This window comes from Nannobrachium achirus (assembly GCF_963921795.1).
Source record: "Nannobrachium achirus genome assembly, chromosome: 19".
NCBI classification, from domain to species: Eukaryota; Metazoa; Chordata; class Actinopteri; order Myctophiformes; family Myctophidae; genus Nannobrachium; species Nannobrachium achirus.
In genome coordinates this window covers 11258583-11281466 of record NC_137826.1, presented here as the reverse complement: position 1 = coordinate 11281466, position 22884 = coordinate 11258583, and the positions used below count along the sequence as shown (strand labels likewise).

At 41.2% G+C, this 22884-nt stretch overlaps 2 protein-coding genes across 2 annotated transcripts in view; both read left to right on the top strand.

Annotated features, from left to right (window-relative positions):
- Window positions 1-1117, top strand: part of LOC308304606 (gamma-aminobutyric acid receptor subunit rho-3-like) — a gene marked incomplete at both ends in the record, with an annotated part of 32749 nt that extends 31632 nt beyond the window's left edge. Inside the window, one exon of the mRNA XM_080749232.1 lies at window positions 928-1117. Within this exon, the coding sequence (XP_080605358.1) occupies window positions 928-1117 (190 nt within the window). The remainder of the gene's footprint in view (window positions 1-927) is intronic.
- A 5749-nt stretch (window positions 1118-6866) lies between these two features.
- Window positions 6867-22872, top strand: LOC308304605 (adhesion G-protein coupled receptor G2-like; the record flags this gene model as incomplete). Its single annotated transcript, XM_080749231.1, has 17 exons — window positions 6867-6899; window positions 8775-8809; window positions 9122-9249; window positions 11149-11268; window positions 11824-12055; window positions 13136-13292; window positions 13587-13742; window positions 14353-14478; window positions 14757-14802; window positions 14917-15020; window positions 15607-15731; window positions 16582-16953; window positions 17785-18068; window positions 19667-19768; window positions 20299-20363; window positions 21273-21351; window positions 22759-22872. The coding sequence occupies 17 exons, from the start codon at window positions 6867-6869 to the stop codon at window positions 22860-22862; spliced, it is 2268 nt and encodes a 755-aa protein (XP_080605357.1). The 3' UTR covers window positions 22863-22872.
- Window positions 22873-22884: the final 12 nt, after the last annotated feature.

Below are 22884 nucleotides of genomic sequence, written 5' to 3'. Positions count from 1 at the left end.
GGTCAGATTTTAACTTGCCTTAACTTAGGTTGTGAGATTATATATCAGCTATTGTCGTGACACAGACTGTGGTGTGCCACTAGGTATCTGGCTTAAAGGAGAATTCCGGACTAGCCGTTTTATATTACCTTAATCTGATATTATTCCATTCATTAACGACTGGTAGAGGCAAAAAGAAAAGAAAAGTCCTCCCTCCCTCTAACGCTCAGTAGCTCTGAGCAGGGAGACGGGATAAAGCGGGCATTCGCCTTTTTACGGCAGCCCATTAAGAACAACTCTGTGGAGAACTCTCTGTCATTATGAAAGACTGATGTAAACAAAAGAATTGACGAGCCATACTAATAAGCGATTTAGCGTAATGCCCCAACACTCGGTGTAGGGTTAGGGGTCACTCGTGGTCGAAGCTGCTGTGGACTCAAGATAAAAAAAATAAAAGAGGGGAAAAAATAACTCTATCACTCATGCTGCATCAGATTAAGGTAATAAAACAGCTAGTCTTGAATTCTCATTTAAGCACCTTCCAGCTTCCAACTTGTGGGTACCAGAATTGTTCTACATTACAGTTTGCATGGAGAATGTGCACTGTGGAAAGCATTCATTCATTCAGCTCAGCTGTGCTGTCATACAACTTCCATGTGAAGTCGTCAATGCAGAATGATGTGTTTCAAGACTCAGTAATATGTGAGTTGGTACTTTACAATGAGTAATAGGAAGCTTCAAAGTTTGAATACCGCGTAGAGTTATTGATAAGGGCAAATTGAATATTTACCCCAGTGGTAATGAACAGTCTGTGTTCTCTTTCAGGGCAGGCATCCTGTAAACATATCAAACCAGTACCTCTCCCACCCCCACCTGGACCATCTAAATCATCTACCCTTGCCCCATTTACCCCACCTCTCCCGCCCCGAACTACCCCATCTACCCAAGCCCCATCTACCCCACCTCTCCCACCCCGAACTACCCCATCTACCCAAGCCCCATCTACCCCACCTCTCCCACCCCGAACTACCCCATCTACCCCACCTCTTCCACCTCTCCCACCCCAAACTACCACATCTACCCAAGCCCCATCTACTCCACCTCTCCTAACCCCAATTACCCCATCTACCCCATCTAATACATCTACCCTAGCCTCACCCACCCCACCTCTCCTACCCCAATCTACCAATTCTACCCTAACCCCATCTAAACCATCAACTCTAGCCCCCAAAAATACCTCTACTCTAGTCCTGTCTACTTATACCCAAGCCCCATCTAATACATCTACCCTAGTCACATCTAATACATCTACCCTAGTCCCATCTAATACATCTACTACTCTAACCCCATTTACGCCATCTGTCCTAACCCCATCTAATACTTCTACCCAAGCCCCATCTAATACATCTAACTTAGTCCCATATAATACTTCTACCCTAGCCCCATCTAATACATCTATTCCAACCCCATCTAATACATCTACTCTAGCCCTATCTAATACTTCTACTCTAGCCCCATCTAATACACCTACCGTAGTCCCAACTAATACATCTACCCTAGTCCTATCTACCCCATATACCCTAGCCTCATCTACCCCAGTTCCTACTACAACAACAACAACAACAACTGCTAATAATTCAACAACCCCTGAGAGCACATCTAAAACAACTACATCCCCAGCTTATACCACTGTAACATCCATCACACCGCACACTACACCAGGTAAGATACCCACAGGTGTTATGTGTCCATACCTGGGTTTCTACTTCAATCTGTGTCCTCAACCACCTGTTACATTTGCATTTCCGTCATCTTGCTTGTGAATCTCAACTGTAACAGGAGTTTGTCAACTATAAAATAAAAGATGCTGACTAACTACGGTAATCAACATTGAAATTGTCATTTCGACTATGCTTGCATCTCATGGTTCACTAACAACCTGAATGTCACTAAAAACAAAACTGCAGACCTCTCAAAACAAACTAATAAGACTACTTCTAGGCCTCTCCGAGGTCTCACCTTCTCCCAGCTCTCCCATCTCTCTATGGGCCTGGTCTTGAACAGTGCACAGATACCTGTCAAACTACTCCTTTTCAAACAACCCTTTTTGTGCCTATCCCGAACAAGTTCGGCTTTATTTCAATCCAATACAATGTTTTTTTTTTGCTATTTTACTTACCCTGAGCTGCTTGTAGAGATGTGGGTGGTCTTGGCTCGTCCTACGCTTTCCAACGAGTGATCCTAGATGGTCTGACGATTTATTTCATTGAAAATGGTTTAAAATAAAGTTTAGAGCCCCCCCAAAAAAACTCAATCTATACTGTCGGTGGCGCGACGTATTCCGGGGTGCCTATCCCGGACTAGTCCGGGATATTTAATAAAATTAATTAATTAATCGGAGGCCTCAACGAAGCCCCGGTCTAATTTTCCATCCATGGCCGGGGCCGCGACTCTGTTTACATCGGCCCGTAATCGGGCAACGCTGCCACACCGCGCCACCCACTTCAATACAAACTCACATCTTTAGAGACCTTTTTCTCTGAACTGTGTTCCCAGTGCAGCGACATAGTTTTTTTGCGACTAAAATAGCTTCAGATCGGGCTTCTAAAAAATAAAGAAGCTAATAGCTAACTGTTAGCTAACTTCCTCCTCTCGTCATCCATAACAGTGGGTTCAGTGAAATCACAACTTCACAAGGCACTACTGCCTCTGTAGGATGTTAGAGCGAAGGCCTATACAGAAATGTCTGGCACTCTAGCGGCACCTTGTGGCCCGGGCACAGTATGAGTTAATGACCTTTGAAGCCCGGATCAGAGTCTACGGTGGAGAGCTATCCACCGCAAATTTGAGGTGGAAAGCTTTCCACCTCAAGTCAGAAAATAAGTGCAGGCCATCATAGTCACGGCCCACGGTGAAGTCCTTTACCCCGTCTAGACCGGTTCAGGTCGACCAATCAGTGAACGGGGTGTAGAGCCTGTCTGTCTGATAGTAAAAACAGAGAGATGTGTTGGGACTCGAGGAATGATGTAATGTTGTAGTTTCATGACTCAAAAAGACTCGAAAAGACCGCGGCCTTCCACCGCGGACCCGACTATGATCCGGGCTTCAGACTGCCACAACCAAAACACACAATGGAAGTTACTCATAACAGTCACTCATATGGTGCTAAATAAATATAGTGTCACATACCGGTAGGTGCCCGTGGGTGTGGCATGATAAAGATTTATTACAAACTTGTAACAGATATCACTCTACAATAAAAAGATGAATTTGTGTAACGATAATTGTTTCGTAAAGAGACACATGACATGACACATGACTGTGAGTTACTGCAACTACTGTATATAACAGTAAAACAAAAATAACATTAGGTGGATCACATGATAAATTACCCTAATGGTAATTTAATGGTACAGAGTTTAGGCTGAAAATAGCACCTTTAGAGACTTGCTGATATGGAGTGTTTTGGAAACAATAGAATTGAACATTCTGTTTGGTTTTGTCTGTATAAGTATAATAAACTCCTAACCTATCTCCTATCTATTGTGTCCTCAGAGCCAACACATGGACACTGCAACTTTCCACAGTCCTGCACCAATGAATGTAAGTACAAACCCAAATAGCAGATCTACAAGCTCACATATTGTCACACTTGACAGCTATCGGTACATATTTTTCTTCCTTTTTTGTCTCAGACAGGCCAGATGGCAGGATATTCTGTATATATCTATTGTTCTTTCATTTAAATTACATTTAATTACAGTAAACCTGTGAGATGTTTATGTCTCTCTGTCATGTGTTGACTTCTGTCTCCATACTACAGTGCTTCAAGGCCTGCATAAATGTAGTGTACATGTAGTTACAGTATCATTTATAGCCCGGTCTCTGTCAATGTCTTCTGTCATATCTTCATCTCTTCAATCGCTTTCTGAAACAGCAAAAACATGCAGTGTAAATAGTTTTAATGTCATTTTGCTTCAGGTTAAGTTTTGCAAACTAAAGACATTTTAATTGATGACATTATAATATTATAATAATGCCTCTGAACTTTGACTTTCAGTTGCATTATTGCACATATGGTAATACAACCATGACAGACATACATCTGAGTGACAAATGGAGAGAGTTGAACAATGTGTATGGGAAAGACAGGGAGGCAGACAGTTGTGACAATGACAAATTGCAAAAAGAAATTCAGAAATAGAAACACAGCTGATCTATAAGCTCTTCCTTACAGCTGTGTACTACTGGATGCAAGTCACAGTGGACCTGACTGGAGACGAAAAGAATGAGTCAGACATCAGTGACTGGGTACAGTATATGTAGGGCAGAAATCCAGCTGAACATGGACCACATCTATAAATAAAATAAAGTGCAATCATGACTTAGCAGAGTTAGCATAATGCTTCTGTTTGTTTTTCAGCTCCATCGCTTGTTTGAGAATGACTTGGACAGCTGCTTGCCACACATATATAAAGAACCAAATACCACAGATTCACCTCTCCCAAGCACAACCTCTGTCAGTCCTTCAGCAGACCCAACATGGACGTCATTAGAAACCAACAGAACTACGTCCACAGCCCCATACAACTTCACAACCACAATGACTACTACTTACAACTCTGCGACTATAACCCATACAGACAATGTTACACAGACCAGGTTAGGTTCTACAGCAACAACTACCAGGTTAAAAACTACAGCAACACCAACTATGCCAACTACTTCCAATTACACGCCAACCCCATACAACCTTACAACGACAAAGGCCCCTACGTACAACTTGACAACTACAAAGGCCACTACGTTTCCAACTACAACAACATACCATTTAAGACAAATAAGAGCAGCGTTAGATTTTTCAAGTACAGCAACAACTACGAAATTTACAACTACACCAACACCAACTATGACAACTATTTCCAAACTCACGACAACCCCATTCAACCAAACGACAAAGGCCACTACGTACAACTTGACAACTGGAAAGGGCGCTACGTACAACTTGACAACTACAAAGGCCACTAACTCTCCAACTACCAAGGTCACTAACTCTCTAACTGCAAAGGCCACTACGTCCAACTCTCCAACTACAAAGGCCACTAACTCTCCAACTGCAAATGCCACTACGTCCAACTCTCCAACTACAAAGGCCACTACGTCCAACTCTCCAACTACAAAGGCCACTAACTCTCCAACTACAAAGGCCACTTCGTCCAACTCTCCAACTACAAAGGCCACTAACTCTCCAACTACAAAGGCCACTACGTCCAACTCTCCAACTACAAAGGCCACTACGTCCAACTCTCCAACTACAAAGGCCACTACGTCCAACTCTCCAACTACAAAGGCCACTACGTCCAACTCTCCAACTACAAAGGCCACTACGTCCAACTCTCCAACTACAAAGGCCACTACGTCCAACTCTCCAACTACAAAGGCCACTACGTCCAACTCTCCAACTACAAAGGCCACTACGTACAACTCTCCAACTACAAAGGCCACTACGTACAACTCTCCATCTACAAAGGCCACTACGTCCAACTCTCCAACTACAAAGGCCACTACGTCCAACTCTCCATCTACAAAGGCCACTACGTCCAACTCTCCAACTACAAAGGCCACTACGTCCAACTCTCCAACTACAAAGGCCACTACGTACAACTCTCCAACTACAAAGGCCACTACGTACGACTCTCCAACTACAAAGGCCACTACGTCCAACTCTCCAACTACAAAGGCCACTACGTCCAACTCTCCATCTACAAAGGCCATAACCTACAACTCGACAACTACACTCAATGAAACTCTTGATTTTAACTACACGACAACACTGAGAGAGCCCTCCAGCACAACCAGGTATCTGATCTCGCTCAGGCGATTCCTTGTAAATGAACTTTAGTGAATGAAGGAACCAACCAATGAGTGTTCTGTTCCAAAGATATAATAATTGCAAGCTTATAGTCTGGATAGCGTTGTTACCTATTTATAGTCTGGATAGTGTGGTCGCCTATTTATAGACTGGATATCCTATTAATAGTCTGGGTAGCCTCCGCAGAGGACGCAACATGAGAACTGTAAACAGTACTTGCGTCTTGCTTCACTGGCTGGCGCAATTAATGAAGTGATGTAAGACATTTGTGAACAAGGACTTACTGTCTCATTCTTTTGCAGTGAGATGACTGGTGGACACTTATTTCAAGTAAGATTTTTGTTTTTGCGTGTTTTAAACAAATTAATGAGTGAGAGAGAGAGAGAGAGAGAGAGAGAGAGAGAGTGTATGTTAATCATTGTGGATCTATTTTGTTCTAACAGGGCATTGATGTTTCATGTGTCAATAAAACTGGATTCAGGTCAGTAAAGAACAAATTATAATTCAGCATTTTTAAATGATGTATCTAGAATCCTCTACATAAATGTTCCAACGCTCTCTGTCTCTTCATGTAGAAAGACTACCTGCACAGTCGTACTGAAACTGAGGCAGCCCACACATCCGTGTTGTATCCTCCGCACACTGTGCCAGGATAGGAACAGCTCTATGCAGGCTCATGTGGTGGGGACAAGAGTCAACAGAGTGGGTGAGTCTCACATTATGCTGAAATAGGGCTGGAAAGTATATCAATATTATATTGATATTGTGACACTAGATATCATCTGGGAGTTTCGTCGTGACATGGCATAAAGTTGTCCTTTACTGATTAATCTTTATTTTAAAAAGATTCAGAAATGTTCAGATATGCAAAAATAGCTGATCTATAAACTCACAAAGTGCTGTGTTGTTGTGAGATTGCTATTTTTGAAACTTGTCTGAGAATCTGTTATTATACAGGAAGAACTTCAAGAAATGACAAAATGAAGTGCAATAATTCCCCCCAGTATCCAGCAGCATGCATCTATTCTGGTTCGACCAACAGTTCATGGTAAGCAGCTCTGCATTCTGGAAAAGAACGAGACAAGAAAGTGTTTGGTGTGGTATTTTCTTGTGTTATTATTATTATTATATATGGTTATCTTACAGCAGTCAAGAAGATATAATGCCTTATGTGCCTCCATGGACTAACTCAACTGGCTGTGGGAAACAAACAGGTAAAACTAGCTATATGAAATCACAGAATGAGAGAGAGAGAGAGAGAGAGAGAGAGAGAGAGAGAGAGAGAGAGAGAGAGAGAAAGAGAGAGAGAGAGAGAGAATATATTCTAGATACATTGTGCATGCAGTGAAATATTAAAAACTTTTTTTGTTTTAATATAGAGTTTTGTGGCATATATTGTTTTCTTTGTTGCTGTTCTAGAAATTGCAGTTAAATAATGCATGTTGTGGCTATATTTCAGGTTTTGTTCAGAAGATGTCTTGCAGCTGTTCTGCTTATTGCAATGGAACTGGTTGGTGCATTGTCAGCTGATACGACTAAGTCATATATGATATCTGATATTCTTCTGAGCTATAGCAATGACTCACAACTTGTTTTTTACTGCTTCAGATGCATATTATCATTTGAAGATTTCAATTCAAGACCCCAGCATTACATTTTCAAACGTCTCATCTCAAGTGAGTTCCACATTTGTGTGCAAGTGTATTAAACATTTTATTATGCAGATAACCACAAATGGCAGCAAACCGAAATGCATTGACAGAATCCGCCCTCATAGGCAGAATAAAAGTGTGGTGTGACCGTGTCCTTATACTGCATTGCTGTTACTTTTATTTAGCCCGAGCCAAATTTCCCTTGTGGACAATAAAGCTTACCTTGACCTTATTTAGGTAAAACATTTGAATACTTTTACCACCACTGTATTCACAGTAATACCACTTAATGCAAGTGACAAATCCTTATGAGAACTCGATAAAAAGCTAGATTAATCAATACAAAACACACATTTTTTTAAATGAATCAATAGATCAGAACTGGGCTTCCAAAAGGAAGACTTTTCTAACCTGGTTTGCAGCAATTGATCGGTCTGACTACCAGATAATTGATCTCTTGATGTCCCTACAGATTTCTATGTTGAAGAACCCACCACCTTGTAACCGAGAGACAGGGTATTATTTTTGTTACATTTGCACACACTTTCTTTTTCAGTTGCCTTGTAAGTAATATAATAAAACAGCTTCCTTCAGTAACTGCAACATGGTTTTATATATTAGTTGGACCATGCCATGTTATATATTTATTTTTAGCCAGCTGTATTCTTTGAATGGTTTGTTTATTTTTGTATGTTACAGTTGTAATTAGTGTATTATCTGTTAGGGAGATTTGTACTCAATACTCATTGTGCACAGCGTATGTGCACACTGCACAGCGTATGTGTTCAGCGTATAATCGTGTGTTAGAAATAAAACATAAAACCATCATCATAATTATATTATTGAAAATATCATTATGTTTATTGGCTTTTGATAACAAATAGAATCCTGATATTGTTTCTTTACAGTATTTTGTGTCCATCGCATACTATTGCATCTGCATATCAGGTAAAGACCTCCCCAATTAATATGCCTCCAGTTTAACATGCTGTTTTGAAATCAATTATTTAAAAAGTCAGAGCTGTGAAAATTCTAGAATAAATAACAAGTCCAAATTTAAATACGAAACATCCTAATCCGAATGCAGAACATGCTTGAACATACAAGTGAAAAATGTAATAAAAACGGGATGAATAGTTGACAGTCATAAACATATATTACTTTAAACCACAACTCATAAGGTGTACAATAAAATGTTGATACAATGTGTGTTTATCTCAGTAGTTCAACTAATAAGCACAATACATTTTTGTTAAATTTTTTGTATGCAGGATAAACATCTGGACTGTGGAGGTGGAACAACAAAGTGAGTGTCATTAATTTAGTGCAGTTGGTAACTTGGTACACAATAAAGTCATGAGTGTAGTGTTTGTTGAACTCTGAAAGAGTACAAATTGACCTGTAAGGGTCAGCAGGATTCTGCTGTGTACGAACGAGTATAGTATAACTAAATATATTAACACATCTCTCTCTTTATAGTTAGTGGACCGCTTCTTAAATATTTGTTAAATCTTTTCATTGGTTATTGGTTAAACGGTATGACTTCTAAAGTACTGCTGTCTGTTTTAATGCTGATCGAAATATAACGTACTTCACATTATTGCATTTGTGTTTGTAGTCTCCAGTCGTGTGATGTGATTCTGAGCTTTGCCCGAGAGGTCTCTGTGTGTGACGTTTCAGCTGCCGTGACGGCTGTGCTCTCTTCTGCCAAAGACATTGATTATAATGGAACAGTAACCAGAGCTGGTGAGTGTTGCAGACTTCACACAGGTAGCAATGCATAGGGCTGGGCAATTAACTGAAAATATATCGAAACCGATATTTAGAAAATAACGACTTAATCTTGCTCATGTAGGTTAATTGAATAAGCGAGAAGCAGGTATTTTTTGCTTTTAATATTTTCTTTAATTTCTTATATAAACAAATTAACACAAAAAAATAACAACTAAATCCATTGGTCTGATTAACCACTTAACAAAGTACTTTGGTGAAAATATTTTCACCATATATATATATATATATATATATATATATATATATATACTGTATATATATATATATATATATATATATATATATATATATATATATATATATATATATATATATATATACTGTATATATACTGTATATATTGTAAACATATACATATATTGTAAACAATCATAAACGAGGCAAAGGTTTGAAATAATTGTGATATTGATTTGAAGTAATATGGCCCAACCCTAGTCTCGCATTTCCACACGATTGGACATTTCTGCCCAGATCTCTGAACGTCTGGCTATGCAAGACTCACACACAGGCAACATAATATTCAACAGTAGCTCATAAAATCAACAAAATACATGTTTTGTGTGCCCAGTAGAGCTTGTCATTCATGTCTGAACTTGTCAATCACACAGCAATTTGTTCACATTCAAGAGCTGCTGGAAACCCACTCAAGTCAACCTTCACTTTTGCTCGCATGAATATAGCGCCTTCTGAGTTTTGTTTACCTGAAGTCAAAGCGGCTGGCATACTCACATGGTTTGTATAATCTCCCTTCATTAAATTGAATAATAACTTAATAGACACTTGTCATATCAGTCATATTAGCCAGAGCTAAGAACTGTGTCCTTTTACATGTCATATTTCTATATGAACAGCATATTCACTGTTGTATGTCTTGTTCTCTTTCTAGTGCAAAAAGACAAAGTGTATGCGTGTTCCTGAACGAACAGTGTACACCCAGCCAAAACACAACAACACCAGTACCTACTATTAACACCACTGTACTGCAGAACACTACGTCCATGTCTGTTAACACAACTTCATTCCCATTGAATACAACTAGCCCCGCCCCTGTTAACACAACCTCATTCCCATTGAATACAACTAGCCCCGCCCCTGTTAACACAACCTCATTCCCATTGAATACAACTAGCTCCGCCCCTGTTAACACAACCTCATTCCCATTGAATACGACCAGCTCCGCCCCTGCTAACACAACCTCATTCCTATTGAATACAACTAGCTCCGCCCCTGTTAACACAACCTCATTCCTATTGAATACGACCAGCTCCGCCCCTGCTAACACAACCTCATTCCCATTGAATACGACCAGCTCCGCCCCTGCTAACACAACCTCATTCCCATTGAATACGACCAGCTCCGCCCCTGCTAACACAACCTCATTCCTATTGAATACAACTAGCTCCGCCCCTGCGAACACAACCTCATTCCCATTGAATACAACTAGCTCTGCCCCTGCTAACACAACCTCATTCCTATTGAATACAACTAGCTCCGCCCCTGCGAACACAACCTCATTCCCATTGAATACAACTAGCTCTGCCCCTGCTAATACAACCTCATTCACATTGAATACAACTAGATCCGCCCCTGATAACACAACTTCATTCCCATTGAATACGACTAGCTCCACCACTGCGAATACAACCACATTCCCATTGAATACGACTAGCTATGCCCCCGTGAAAGCAACCCCATCCCCATTGAACACAACAACTAGGTCCTCTCCTGTGTACACAACCCCATTGAATACAACGACCTCCATCCCTGTGAATGCAATCTCATCCCAGTCCAATAAAACAACCTCTGCCCCTGTGACCACAACCTCCTCCCCACACAATATTATAACTGCAGTTGGCAAGACCACAGTGGCCAAGGTGACAGTACAACCCAACGAACCTAACACAACTGCAGTAGACCCTCCACCTGATGGACGCCCGACAACCCCACCCGACAACCCCACTACCATCACAGGTATGATGTCCGCTTGGATGTGTTCAAGAATGTAAACATTTGAAAAAAACAAACAAACAAACCTTTTCTTGGGTTTGCGAGCGAAAGCTCATCTAAAACTCGAAATAATGTTCCATTGAAACAGTGTGGGCTCGCATGGAACACCATGTATGGGCACAAAGATCTACCCTTTGGCTGCTCCTCATTGGCTAAGGGCCATGCCTTTGTACTGTCGGTAATTTTTTTGAGGAGAATAACCTTGGTCTATAAAGTTTTGGTACAACATACTGATATAACATACTGGTCTCCAAACCACGTGTTGTTGTTATTTATATCATATCGCACTTATTGGTGGTGATGTCACCAAGAACGCTCCTCCTCATTGGCTAAAAGCCCTACCTTTGTACTGTCTGTCATTTTTTTAGGAGAATAAACTTAAGATTTATTTGATTATTCTGGTCTCAACTTTCAGCGAGCCCACAATTAAAGTTCTTGAACGGCTGTTCTTGGACTCTGCTGTATACCCTCATAAAAGCTTTGGGACATCAACTAATTGATATAGTGTATCGCCCTCAGAACCACCAGCCACAACAACAGGGAACAGCAACGAGCAACAAGCTGACAGGTTGCTGGAGTTAACCAAGGACGTTTCCAAACTCAACTCCAGTCAGGTGGAGCAGCTGGTGTCCCAGTTGGAGGCTCTCCTGAGAGGGCCCAACGTCAGCCTGGCCCTGGGGAACACCTCCATCAATATCGTCAGCAACCTCCTGGATGCTCCTGCAGAGGCCGTGGCCTCCTCTTCCACAAGGTCAGCTGTGATGACCAGTGCATTCAAGGTTGACTGAATAAGCCCTATTCACGGCCCGCCCACTCAGCAAATTTCTCAGCAACTTCCTGGTGCTGACGTCAATTTAGAAGGGGAAACTATAACAGAAATAGTTGGACTTAAAGCCAACAAATCATTATTTTGAACGGTAAAGTAAATTATAACGCTTTGTGCCTTTTACAATCTTGTGTTCTTGATCATGCTAGCCGTATTTTATACTGTACTATTCGGAAATTGCATTAAATTAGCGATTTCTGTGTTAACTCTATAGGCTTAGCAGGGTTTTACCCCTTCAAAACGTGACTTCAGCACTGGGGGGATGCTGAGTGGGCGGGCCGTGAATAGGGCTTATTATAACATTAGTTGTCACAACACCGATTTGCAGTGATGTTGAGCATGTCCAATCCATCCTATTTGGTTTGAATGTAACCTCAATGTGTCATCATGCTATCAGGCACAAACAAATCAGTCAGCTCCATATATGGGCCAAAAGGGGGCATGCCCATATATATGGGCACATACTGATGACCACAAGGCCCTCCATATATGGGCCTAAACGGGGAATGGCCAGACAGATACATCAGCATATAAGAGCATATTGGTCGGATTGGTGGTGCGATAGAGATCTCCATATATGGGAATATCGGTCAGATTGACGTGTGACAGAGATCTCTAATGATTGGGCATATCGCTTGGATTGGCTGTGCGACGTAGGTGTGATGGCCGCACAACCTCTAGTATATGGGCATTATTTGCAGATTTAGGCTGACATCGGCATACCCAGTTCATATATTGGCATGCTCGATTGGTGCTTCCCATCCTCATGGGCCCATCGCCCACCACAGACACCACCCACCCCCCACAGACACAGACAAAACTTGAACTTCATTTTACTGTAGATACATTTTCTTTTTTCACTTTTCTGATATTTCCCTTTTTTTGTTAGTTACATTAAAAAATATCTGTATATATTTGACTGTGTGCTTGTAGAGACAATAATACAGTATATTACTGTATTACTACTACTGCTAATAATAATAAAGCTGTAATTGTTTGTATCAGGCTCATAGGAATTGTTGATACAGTGGGACTGAAGCTGGTCTTTCCAGAAGATACAGAGACCATTCTGTCCAGAGCTCTGGCACTCTCTGTGAAAACAGTGGACGGCGGCAACTTTGAGGAGACCACTTTTTTAATCTCCGACCCCAAAACTGTACAGGTATGACACAGACATTACTACGTTGGCAGGTGCGAGTTAGCCTGGATCTAGACTAGTGTTTATCAGCGGGCGGTACACACAGGTTTGTCATTTCTGACTCACCCAAAGGACATGTACGTGAGCAGACATAGTGCCAAAAACAATACTCCTGTGGTGCTATGAGAATGAATAGAAGAGTCAAGGCAAGAAATATGAAAATATAATAAATGGAATGGCAGTAGCAGTGATCTGATGCATACTGTACAGTGGTTCGAATCACTTTATTAACAGTCCTATTTGGGTCCCGTCCTGTAGATCCGTGGCAATCGCAGAGCCAGGAGTGTGAGAGAAACTGTGCCTCAAGCCTCGGTCAGGTTGCCAACGTCGCTCACGCAGCACCTCAGCTCTGAGGAGCAGCAGCAGGCCTCCAGAGTCCAGTTCAACTTCTACCAGAAGGGCACACTGTTCCAGGTATGCTCTCACTACCGTGACACGTCACTCAGAGACATAGCAACACAGCAACATCACCAGTGTTCATTTAACTAGTTATGTGGGTGTTTTCCCAATGATACTTTAACTAGACTGCACTCTGTCCAGATACCAACTTGCGCCTTTTGTTCTCTAGCCCATGTTTGCTGTAATTGTGCATCAGCACAGTTTTGTTTGAAAGTACCGTATGTGTGTGGGCAAGTTGGTACTTAATTGATCTGACGAAGTAGCGCATTCATTGCGCAGTTAAGGCCAGCATACTTGAATGACACCAACACGTGCAAGTATTCGATAACAGTTTTGAAACAGTCGGTTGACCGCGATTGAGGGGCAAGTAAAGATAAAGTTCTGTGAAATTGCAAGTGTGGTTGCCTATTTATAGTTTGGATAGCAGGTGTCAGGTTGACCACTAGTACTGCCTGAAGCTCATAGTGCAATATCTCCATTGACCAAATGGAGAGACAGAGAGAGAGAGAGAGAGGCAGAGGGAGTGGTAGAAATGTGGTCTCTCACGTTGGAAGACAATGATTCAAATCAATATTTCAGCTTCACCACTAGACATATTTCAGAGGTTTCCAAATGTTATCTTTAGGATAGATCCTTGGGAACTCAGCGCAAGCTGATCAGTGGTATCGTGGGAGCCAGTGTGGCCAACCTGACCATCACAGGACTGAAGGAGGATGTCTATATTCACCTGAAGATCTCGGAACCTATTCCGGTGAGGCGTGTTCTGAACATTTTGTGCGACTGAATATAATTATACTGTAGAAAACATAAATTATGAATTATCTATATCAGTGGTTCTCAAAGTGGATTCCAGGGACTTTGTGGGTTCCTTTATGTTGACCCATACAAGTCTGTAACTCTAACAATATACAAATGCAACCAACCATTTGGTTCCATTTGTATACTGTCAGAGTGAAGGGAAAAATGTAAAAGTTTGAGAAACACTGATCTATATCATAATCTGATATATTTTTATATTCTTTACCACAGGCTAACTTTGTGGCCACATGTGTTTTCTGGGACTTTACCAGAAATGGTAAGTTGTACACTGTCTATGAAACAGAAATATGCATACTGTAGTACTGTACATATAAATATGAATTCTCATCATGGTCTGGAAATGTTGATGTGCTATGATGTGCTACTGTAGATGGAGCAGGTGGATGGAATCCATCTGGCTGCCATGTCCGCAACAGCACGGACAATGTGACCACCTGTGGTTGTGACCACCTCACCAGTTTTGCTATACTGCTGGTACGTACGTGGTAAAACTGTTACCTTCAGAATCACACCATCCACCCTCATATAATAACAGATTGGTGAGACTACTGGTGCATAGGGCTGCAACTACCGATTATTTTATTAGCTATTATTCTATTGATTACACAAAGAAGCATACTTTTTATTTAGTGGCTAATCAATTGATTAGCCACTAAGGGCACTTAATTTATACTCAACAGTGTCGTACAGTAGTGAAAATAGCAGATCTACAAGCTTGCAACACATTGTGAAATTAGATCGGCTATTTTCACTTGCCTATTTTTGAGACTTTTAACCTACAATGACATGCCTAAAACAGCGATTGATTACTAATCGATTATTTTGATTAAAGTATCAATTATTGAAAATATTGTATAATCGATGGATTAGTTCAATTAGATATAGGCTATGCAGCAATGTGCACCTAGCATGGATACGTTGAAACCCACATTTGGCAGACAGTGGTTAGTATTACGTTACATAAAAGGATACCATGTTACATTGTGCTGCATAGATATCACCAGACAGCAAGGAATCAGTCTTTACTATTTAGAAATTGTTATTCAAATGATTCTCACAGGACATTGCCAGAGAGACCCTGGTCAGCCGCATAAACGCAACAATCCTGACCTACATTACATACATTGGCTGCGGGATCTCCGCCATCTTCCTGTCCATCACCCTGCTCACGTACATGGCCTTTGGGTGAGTCAGAAAGCCACGCGCTACACCAGATTTCATCTACGCTGGTTATTGCCTACAACAACCTCACGCTCGATATGTATCACGATGCAGAGGCCACGATATGATATGTATCGCGATACGTGTGTTGATTTTGAATATAAATTTACTTTAGTCCTAGACTACCGATTGCTGATGTTTTGACCAATATATTGTCAGAAAAGTGTCCAAATCAATTTGAAACAAAAATGTTTTGATTCATAAATGCAAAAGACTTCATTATATATACATCGTCACTGTCAGGCAGAAACTGATGCTGATAGCATCTGATAGGATTATCGGAAAGGAATATGATACGATCATTGCAGCATCGATTAATTGAACACACCCCCTAATATTTATTCCTTCTCTTGGATAACGAAGGTCCGAACATGAACTTTCTACGCTTAGAGACAAATCACAGTCAAGGCTTTATCATAGTCCGAGGTGAAGAGCTATCACCTCAACTTTTAGGTCATAAGCTATCACCTAAAGATGAGATAACAAGTGGAGGCCATCATAGTCACAGACTCACGGTGAAGTCCTATCACCACGCCTCTGTGTCTCTGAAACCAGGGGGCACACTGATTGGTCAAGATCGATCAATCAGTGAATGGAGTGATGGGGAGAAGTCTGAAAGTAAAAACAGAGGAGAGATGTCGGGGTTCGCAGTGATAGCCCTTCACCGTGGCGAATGAAGTAATGTTGTAGTTTTCTGACTTTAAAAGACTACACCGCGGTGATAGCTTATCACCCCAGACTGTACTATGATAGGGTCTTCAGACACCACTAAACGCAGCGGCGGTTTCTTTCCTTTCCATTTGACCGCTTGCAGGAAGTTGCATAAGGACATCCGAGCGAAGATCCTGATGCAGCAGTGCCTGTCGCTGCTGCTGCTCAACCTGACCTTCCTGGTGGACGCCTGGCTGGCTCTCTACCCGGAGGCCGTGGGCCTGTGCATCTCCACCGCCTGGTTCCTCCACTACTTCCTGCTGGTCTCCTTCGCCTGGATGGGCCTGCAGGGGGTTCACATGTACCTGAGCCTGGTCAAGGTGTTCAACACCTACATAGCCAACCACATGCTCAAGCTGACGCTGGTGGGCTGGGGCGTCCCGCTCATCGTGGTCATCATCGTCATCGCCATCGACAAGGACAACTACGGCCTGGTCACCTATGCCAAGTTCACCGATGGCACTTCGGACGACTTGTGAGTTCTTAACAGAGACGTAGCCTACATTGTACAGCGGTGGTTCCCAAACTTTTTTTGAGCGGTGGTCACAACGCTCCTATACGTGGCCGTGTGTGTGGGTCTGTCTGTTTGTCTGTCTGTCTGTCTGTCTGTATGTCTGTCTCTGTGTCCGTAGCCTGCAGTAACCTTTTCTGACCACACATGTTAAGGGAGGGGCGCTGTTGCACACACACACACACACACACCACCGCTCAGTTCACACGAGTGTGATTTTTTTTTTATCTCAAGATTTTTCATGAATTTATTCATGAAATTAATTTGTTTGTAATTCATGAAAGATTTTCCTTTTTTGGGAATGTTTTTTGAAGATGTTTTGAAATACTAATAATTCAAAACTAAATGATGGGATAAAGGGACCCATAAAAATGTGTCCGCGACCCACAAATGACCCAGTGTTTGGCAACCAGTGATGTACAGTATAAGTTTATTATTATTATTATTAGTAGTAGTAGTAGCAGAAGTAGTAGGAGTAGTAGTATTATTCGTATTATTAGTATTATTAAAACACTACAAATGAACAGTTTCATTTGAAAATTACACACCACCATTTTGAAAGGTTGGACGCCTACATTTATGAGTCATGTTGGTGATGTTGGAATCAAATATGTTTTCAAAATGCTTAAGAATTACTTGCAGCAGACTATTTCCAAAATGGATTGGCTCTTATCTTGTTCTTTGTGAGCCACTCTGGATAAAAGCACTCCGCTAAACGCCTACATTGTCAACCGTAATCCCAGTAAGATTTTGAAACCTGCCCATGGACACTCTCCTTGTCCTCTCATCCCACAGTTGTTGGCTGAAAAACGACATCGCCTTCTACGTGGCGGTGGTGGCTTACTTCTGCGTCATCTTTCTGTTCAACTGCTGCATGTTCGTGGTGGTGATGGTGCAGCTGTGTCGCATCAAGAAGAACAACCCCCACAACCAGCAGCAACGCAGCGCGCTACAGGACATACGCAGTGTGATGGGCATCACTATGCTGCTGGGCCTCACCTGGGGCTTTGCTTTCTTTGCATGGGGGCCTGTGAGTCTGGCCTTCATGTACCTGTTTGCCATCTTTAACTCCTTCCAAGGTGAGCTGCTCTTGACTTTGTCCTGTACAAAGCAGGGATTATGTGCAGGAATCACATAGTTGTCTCTGCCAGGCCAAAGGCACCCTGTCAGTCCGTCCGTGCGCCTGTTACCAGCTAATCTCCGGGTCACAGCCAAACTGCGCGCACCGCACACACACACACACACACACACACACACACACACACACACACACACACACACACACACACACACACACACACACACACACACACACACACACACAGAGAACCTCTGCCCCACATTTTTCACATGGATCTGTTCTAGCGCCACCATGAGCCCAATTTTAGCTTAACTCATTTTTTGATAGTACAGATTTAGTCGGTAGACAGTATCTCTACAGTCATGTGATCGACATGGATATGTCTGATTTTTCATATTCCATCCTGATTGGCCAGATTGGCTTCCAACGTTTGCAGAATTTGAACAAAATGCCTCAAATCATGAACACAGAAATTCCACCTCAAAATGTTCAAATCAACCTCATGCTGGTGCTATAACAGGCCAATTTGTGTTTTTAGTGAGAGATGGTGTAGTGGTATAAAAATCTGACTCTCAGTGCAGAGGTTACATGTTCAAATCTCAGTCCTCCCACATTGCTGTAAAACCTTTGAGTTTTTCAAGATTAAAATACAAAACAACTACTCAAAAGCACCAGAAAATATCTGTAGTGGCAAATGGTTTAGCGGCCTGGTGATTGGACTCTCAGTTCAGAGGATCCATGTTCTAATCCGAGTCCTACTGGGAAGGAAGTTAATACTTCCGGTGAGAGATGGTCTACTCTAGTGGTCTAAAGATCAGCCTCTCAGTGCCAGGTTCCAGGTTCAAATCTCAGTCCTCCTATGTTGCTGTATTACTTGTACCTTTTCAAGGCTAAAATACAAAAATAATTACTCAAAAGCAACAGTAAATGTCTGTAGTGAGAGATGGTGTAGTGGTCTGAAGATTTGACTTTCAATGCAGAGGTTTCATGTTCAAATCTCACTCCTCCCACATTGCAATGTTACTTTAACATTTCTTTCAAGGTTAAAATACTAAAGAATTAGTCAAAGCACTAGGTAATGCTCCAAATGAGAGGTGTGGTCTAAAGATCAGATTCTCAGTTCAGAGGTCTCATGTTCAAATCCTAGTTCTCATAGATTATTGCTGTGTTCATCACCAGAAGATATCTGCTGCCACTACACCATCTCTCACAGCAGATACTTTCTGGTGATTCTGACTACTTATTATGTATTTTAACCTTGAAAAGTTCTATGTAACAAAGCAATGATCCAGAATTTGAAAATAAGACCTCTGAACTGAGAGTCTTATCTTTAGACCACTAGAACACCTCTCATTTGGAGACTTTCCTAGTGCTTTTGACTAATTCTTTAGTATTTTAACCTTGAAAGAAAACGTTGAAGTATCATAGCAATGTGGGAGGAGTGAGATTTGAACATGGAACCTCTGCAATGAAAGTAAAGTCTTTAGACCACTATACCATCTCTCACTACAGATGTGTTTCATGCTTTTGAGTAATTATTTTTGTATTTTAGCTTGAAAAAGTCCAAGTAATAACAAACAAGTTTTTGTCTTGCAGGGTTCTTTATCTTCGTGTTCCACTGTGCGGTGAAGGAAAATGTGAGGAGACAGTGGAGGACCTACCTGTGCTGTGGCAAGTTGAGACTGTTAGAGAACTCAGGTCAGAGCAATATGTTCTTAGCCTGGCTTGGCCAGACTATATACGAATGCAGCTAACTAACTGCAGGCCTATATACGTACATCCCCTCCTTGTTTTAACATGGGTGGATAGTCTAGCTGAGCTAGGCTAATATGTTTTTGGCATCTGATATCAGGGGTGTCGCACCAAATTCTGAGCCCTGGGTACAAGGATTCACTGCGGCCCCCCCATGAATGTTCTTCAAAGGGGGAGGAGGTTAAACCCATGACTGGGAACACATTATTACCCTTTATGTTGTGCTTTAACTAATGAAAAATAGCAGATATACAAGCTCACAGCGCGGCTGCGAGCTTGTAGATCTGCTATTTTTGAAAAATCTTGAAAATGTCTTTGACAATGTCTTACAATGAAATTCAGATTAGATTTTAATAATGTGTTGTTGTCCCTGCATAAAACAAAGTGAAAGACAAGTCGGAAAACATATTTGTGTAAATGCTTAACAGAGGTTTTATGGGCATTTGACTCTTTTCCTTAAATGTGTCTCTTCATAGAATGGAGTCGCACAGCAACACAGAAGACATGGAGTCACACACAGTCGAAGACGAGGCATTCTTCGGTAACTAAATTATATGAAGAGTAATGGTCTTCTTGACCTGCTCTATATTGTCATATCATGAGATATCTTTTGTTGTATACATCTCTGCTGTCCAGCAGAAACCAGCTAACTCCAAAATGTTAATTTCTGAATGAAAAAACTAAAAAAAAACATCCAGCTTAAGTGGAGTTAGGAAGTTTTGTCCTAAGCACTTTTTAATAATTTTCATAGGCCTATTTCATATTTTTGTAACCAACACAGACATAAAGTGTGTTCAATAGCAGTGAAAGAAAAAAAGTATAAATATATATATATACTGTATATATATATATATGAGACAAATGGAGTTGCTGGACAGCAACGGTATACAGCAGGGTTCCCCAATAGGCGGCCCGCGGGCCATTTGCGGCCCGCAGGGGGCTACTGTCAGGCCCCCACCAACCCCAGTAATAATGGTGGTATAAGAGCAGCAACAACACTAGTATATCGTCATTGTCAGGTGGAAACCTCGTATCTCCAAATTTGTACGTTCTTTCGCAAAGTAAAGCCCTGCTTCATCATTCAAGGCCGTCTCATAATAGTAGTGAAAACAGCCGATCTACAAGCACACAACGCCTCGCGGTGCGAGGCGTTGTGTGCTTGTAGATCGACTGTGCTTGTAGATCGACTAGTTTAAATCATTTTTAAAATGATAAATGCAAAACGAACGGTCTTGGACATACAAGATTTTCACCCAACAACGACGATATCTGAACTGTCGCTGGAGTAGCTGGAACGCTGCCGTCGCCCCCTGCAATGTTGTGGCCCTTGGCTTGGTACCCTAGACATAATTCGGCCCATGGGGAAAACTAATTGGGGAACCCTGGTATACAGTATAATAATGCATAATAGAATAGAATTTAACTAGGGGAACATCTTCTCTCCTTTAAGGCATCTCGGTCCAACAACTCCTCCAGCCCTACCTCTTTCCTCGTCAGTGACCCATCATCGGAACCATCCAATGGCATCGGTGAGTGGAGTAGGCCTACTCATGGTTTATGTTAACATTAGCATTGATGTAACTCTGTGAGTGGTCCATTTTTACCCTCTCGCATTTAAATTAACACTGAGGATTTAACTGTGCATGTTATGGCAATATTTAGATAGAACCATGCCTGTATGCATATAATAATCATTATATCAGGATTACAATAACATAAGACCATGGCTTTCAGTCTCAGTCATGACCAATTGATCCTCTTAATCCAGTGCTGGTTTGACCTTTTACTCTTCAATAATTAAATGTGGAATCCTGGGCCACTGGACTGTTAGGCAGTGTTTGGTCATTGCCATTATAGCCCTGTTAGAGATAAATATCATGCAATATCTGCATTGTGTGTGCTCTTATTAGGGCTGTATTTATCATTACTTTCCGTAGTGATTATTACATTACTTTTCAATTATATTATTTTTTTATACAGTCTAAAATAATCGACGTAAGGAAGTTGAAAGTGGTTGCAGTCTTTTTAATGCTACTGTATTTAAAAAAGGGGTGAAATAAAGTTTAATATTGTATTATTATTGATTAAAACGATATCAGACATTACTCTTCAGAAAGCTCATTATAATGACATCGTCAATGGGGATTGGGGATTTCAAGCTATTGGAAACTACAGACTTTCTCTCCCTGGAAAATTAGTCCACTGAAATAGAAGCTGGTGTTCTTGCATCAATCTAAAATATATCTTGTTTGAAATAACCACTGATGATGTCATTGGTGGATAATCTGCCTTTGAAAATAATCTATCAATTAAAATGAGCAAGAACAAAAAATGTCCTTGCTGTTACTTTGGTGTGCACACTGCAGTTAAAATATGAGCCACTATATGGCAGGAGAGGACCTTACAACAAGAGCTTATGTTTCCTCACTTGCAAATAGACAGCAGCCATCGAAAAGAATACAATTCTACTTAGAAAAGTGTACTCCTCAGAGTGCAGCTCTCCGCCAGGTCGGGTTCGCTACCCACTGTTCCCAATGCATACTGTTCAGAACATGGATTTTTAGTAAAATGAGACACAGAGGTGGGGACTTACTCAAGTCACACATTTAATAACTTTAGACTTGATCAAATCATGTTAAGTATTATTGGTATGAATCAAAATGATTTATTTGAATACAGTTCACTAGAAAGAGTATAAACAGAATTAACAGTACAAAACAATTAATTTTAAATAATTTATTTGTGGGATTTTTCATTCAGAGATGCAAATGTATTAAAAAAAACAAGCTTTAGTAGTGGTCTTCCAAGAATACCCGCCGTTTTATTGAAATGTGCTGGTACCTTGCCGTTAAGAGCCAACATCAAAATATGAATTGTTTCTGTAGATTTATTTTGAAAGAACCGTACTGTAATAATGAATGTAAAACTCTCTGCAGGTAATCCAATTGATGACAGAGCAATCACAGCCAATGAAGAGCCCCGTTCAGACGTCATCCTCAACGAGATCAACAGCCAGTACAGAAACCAGCAAACGTCTTAACCACTCGAAAACCTAGCGTCCC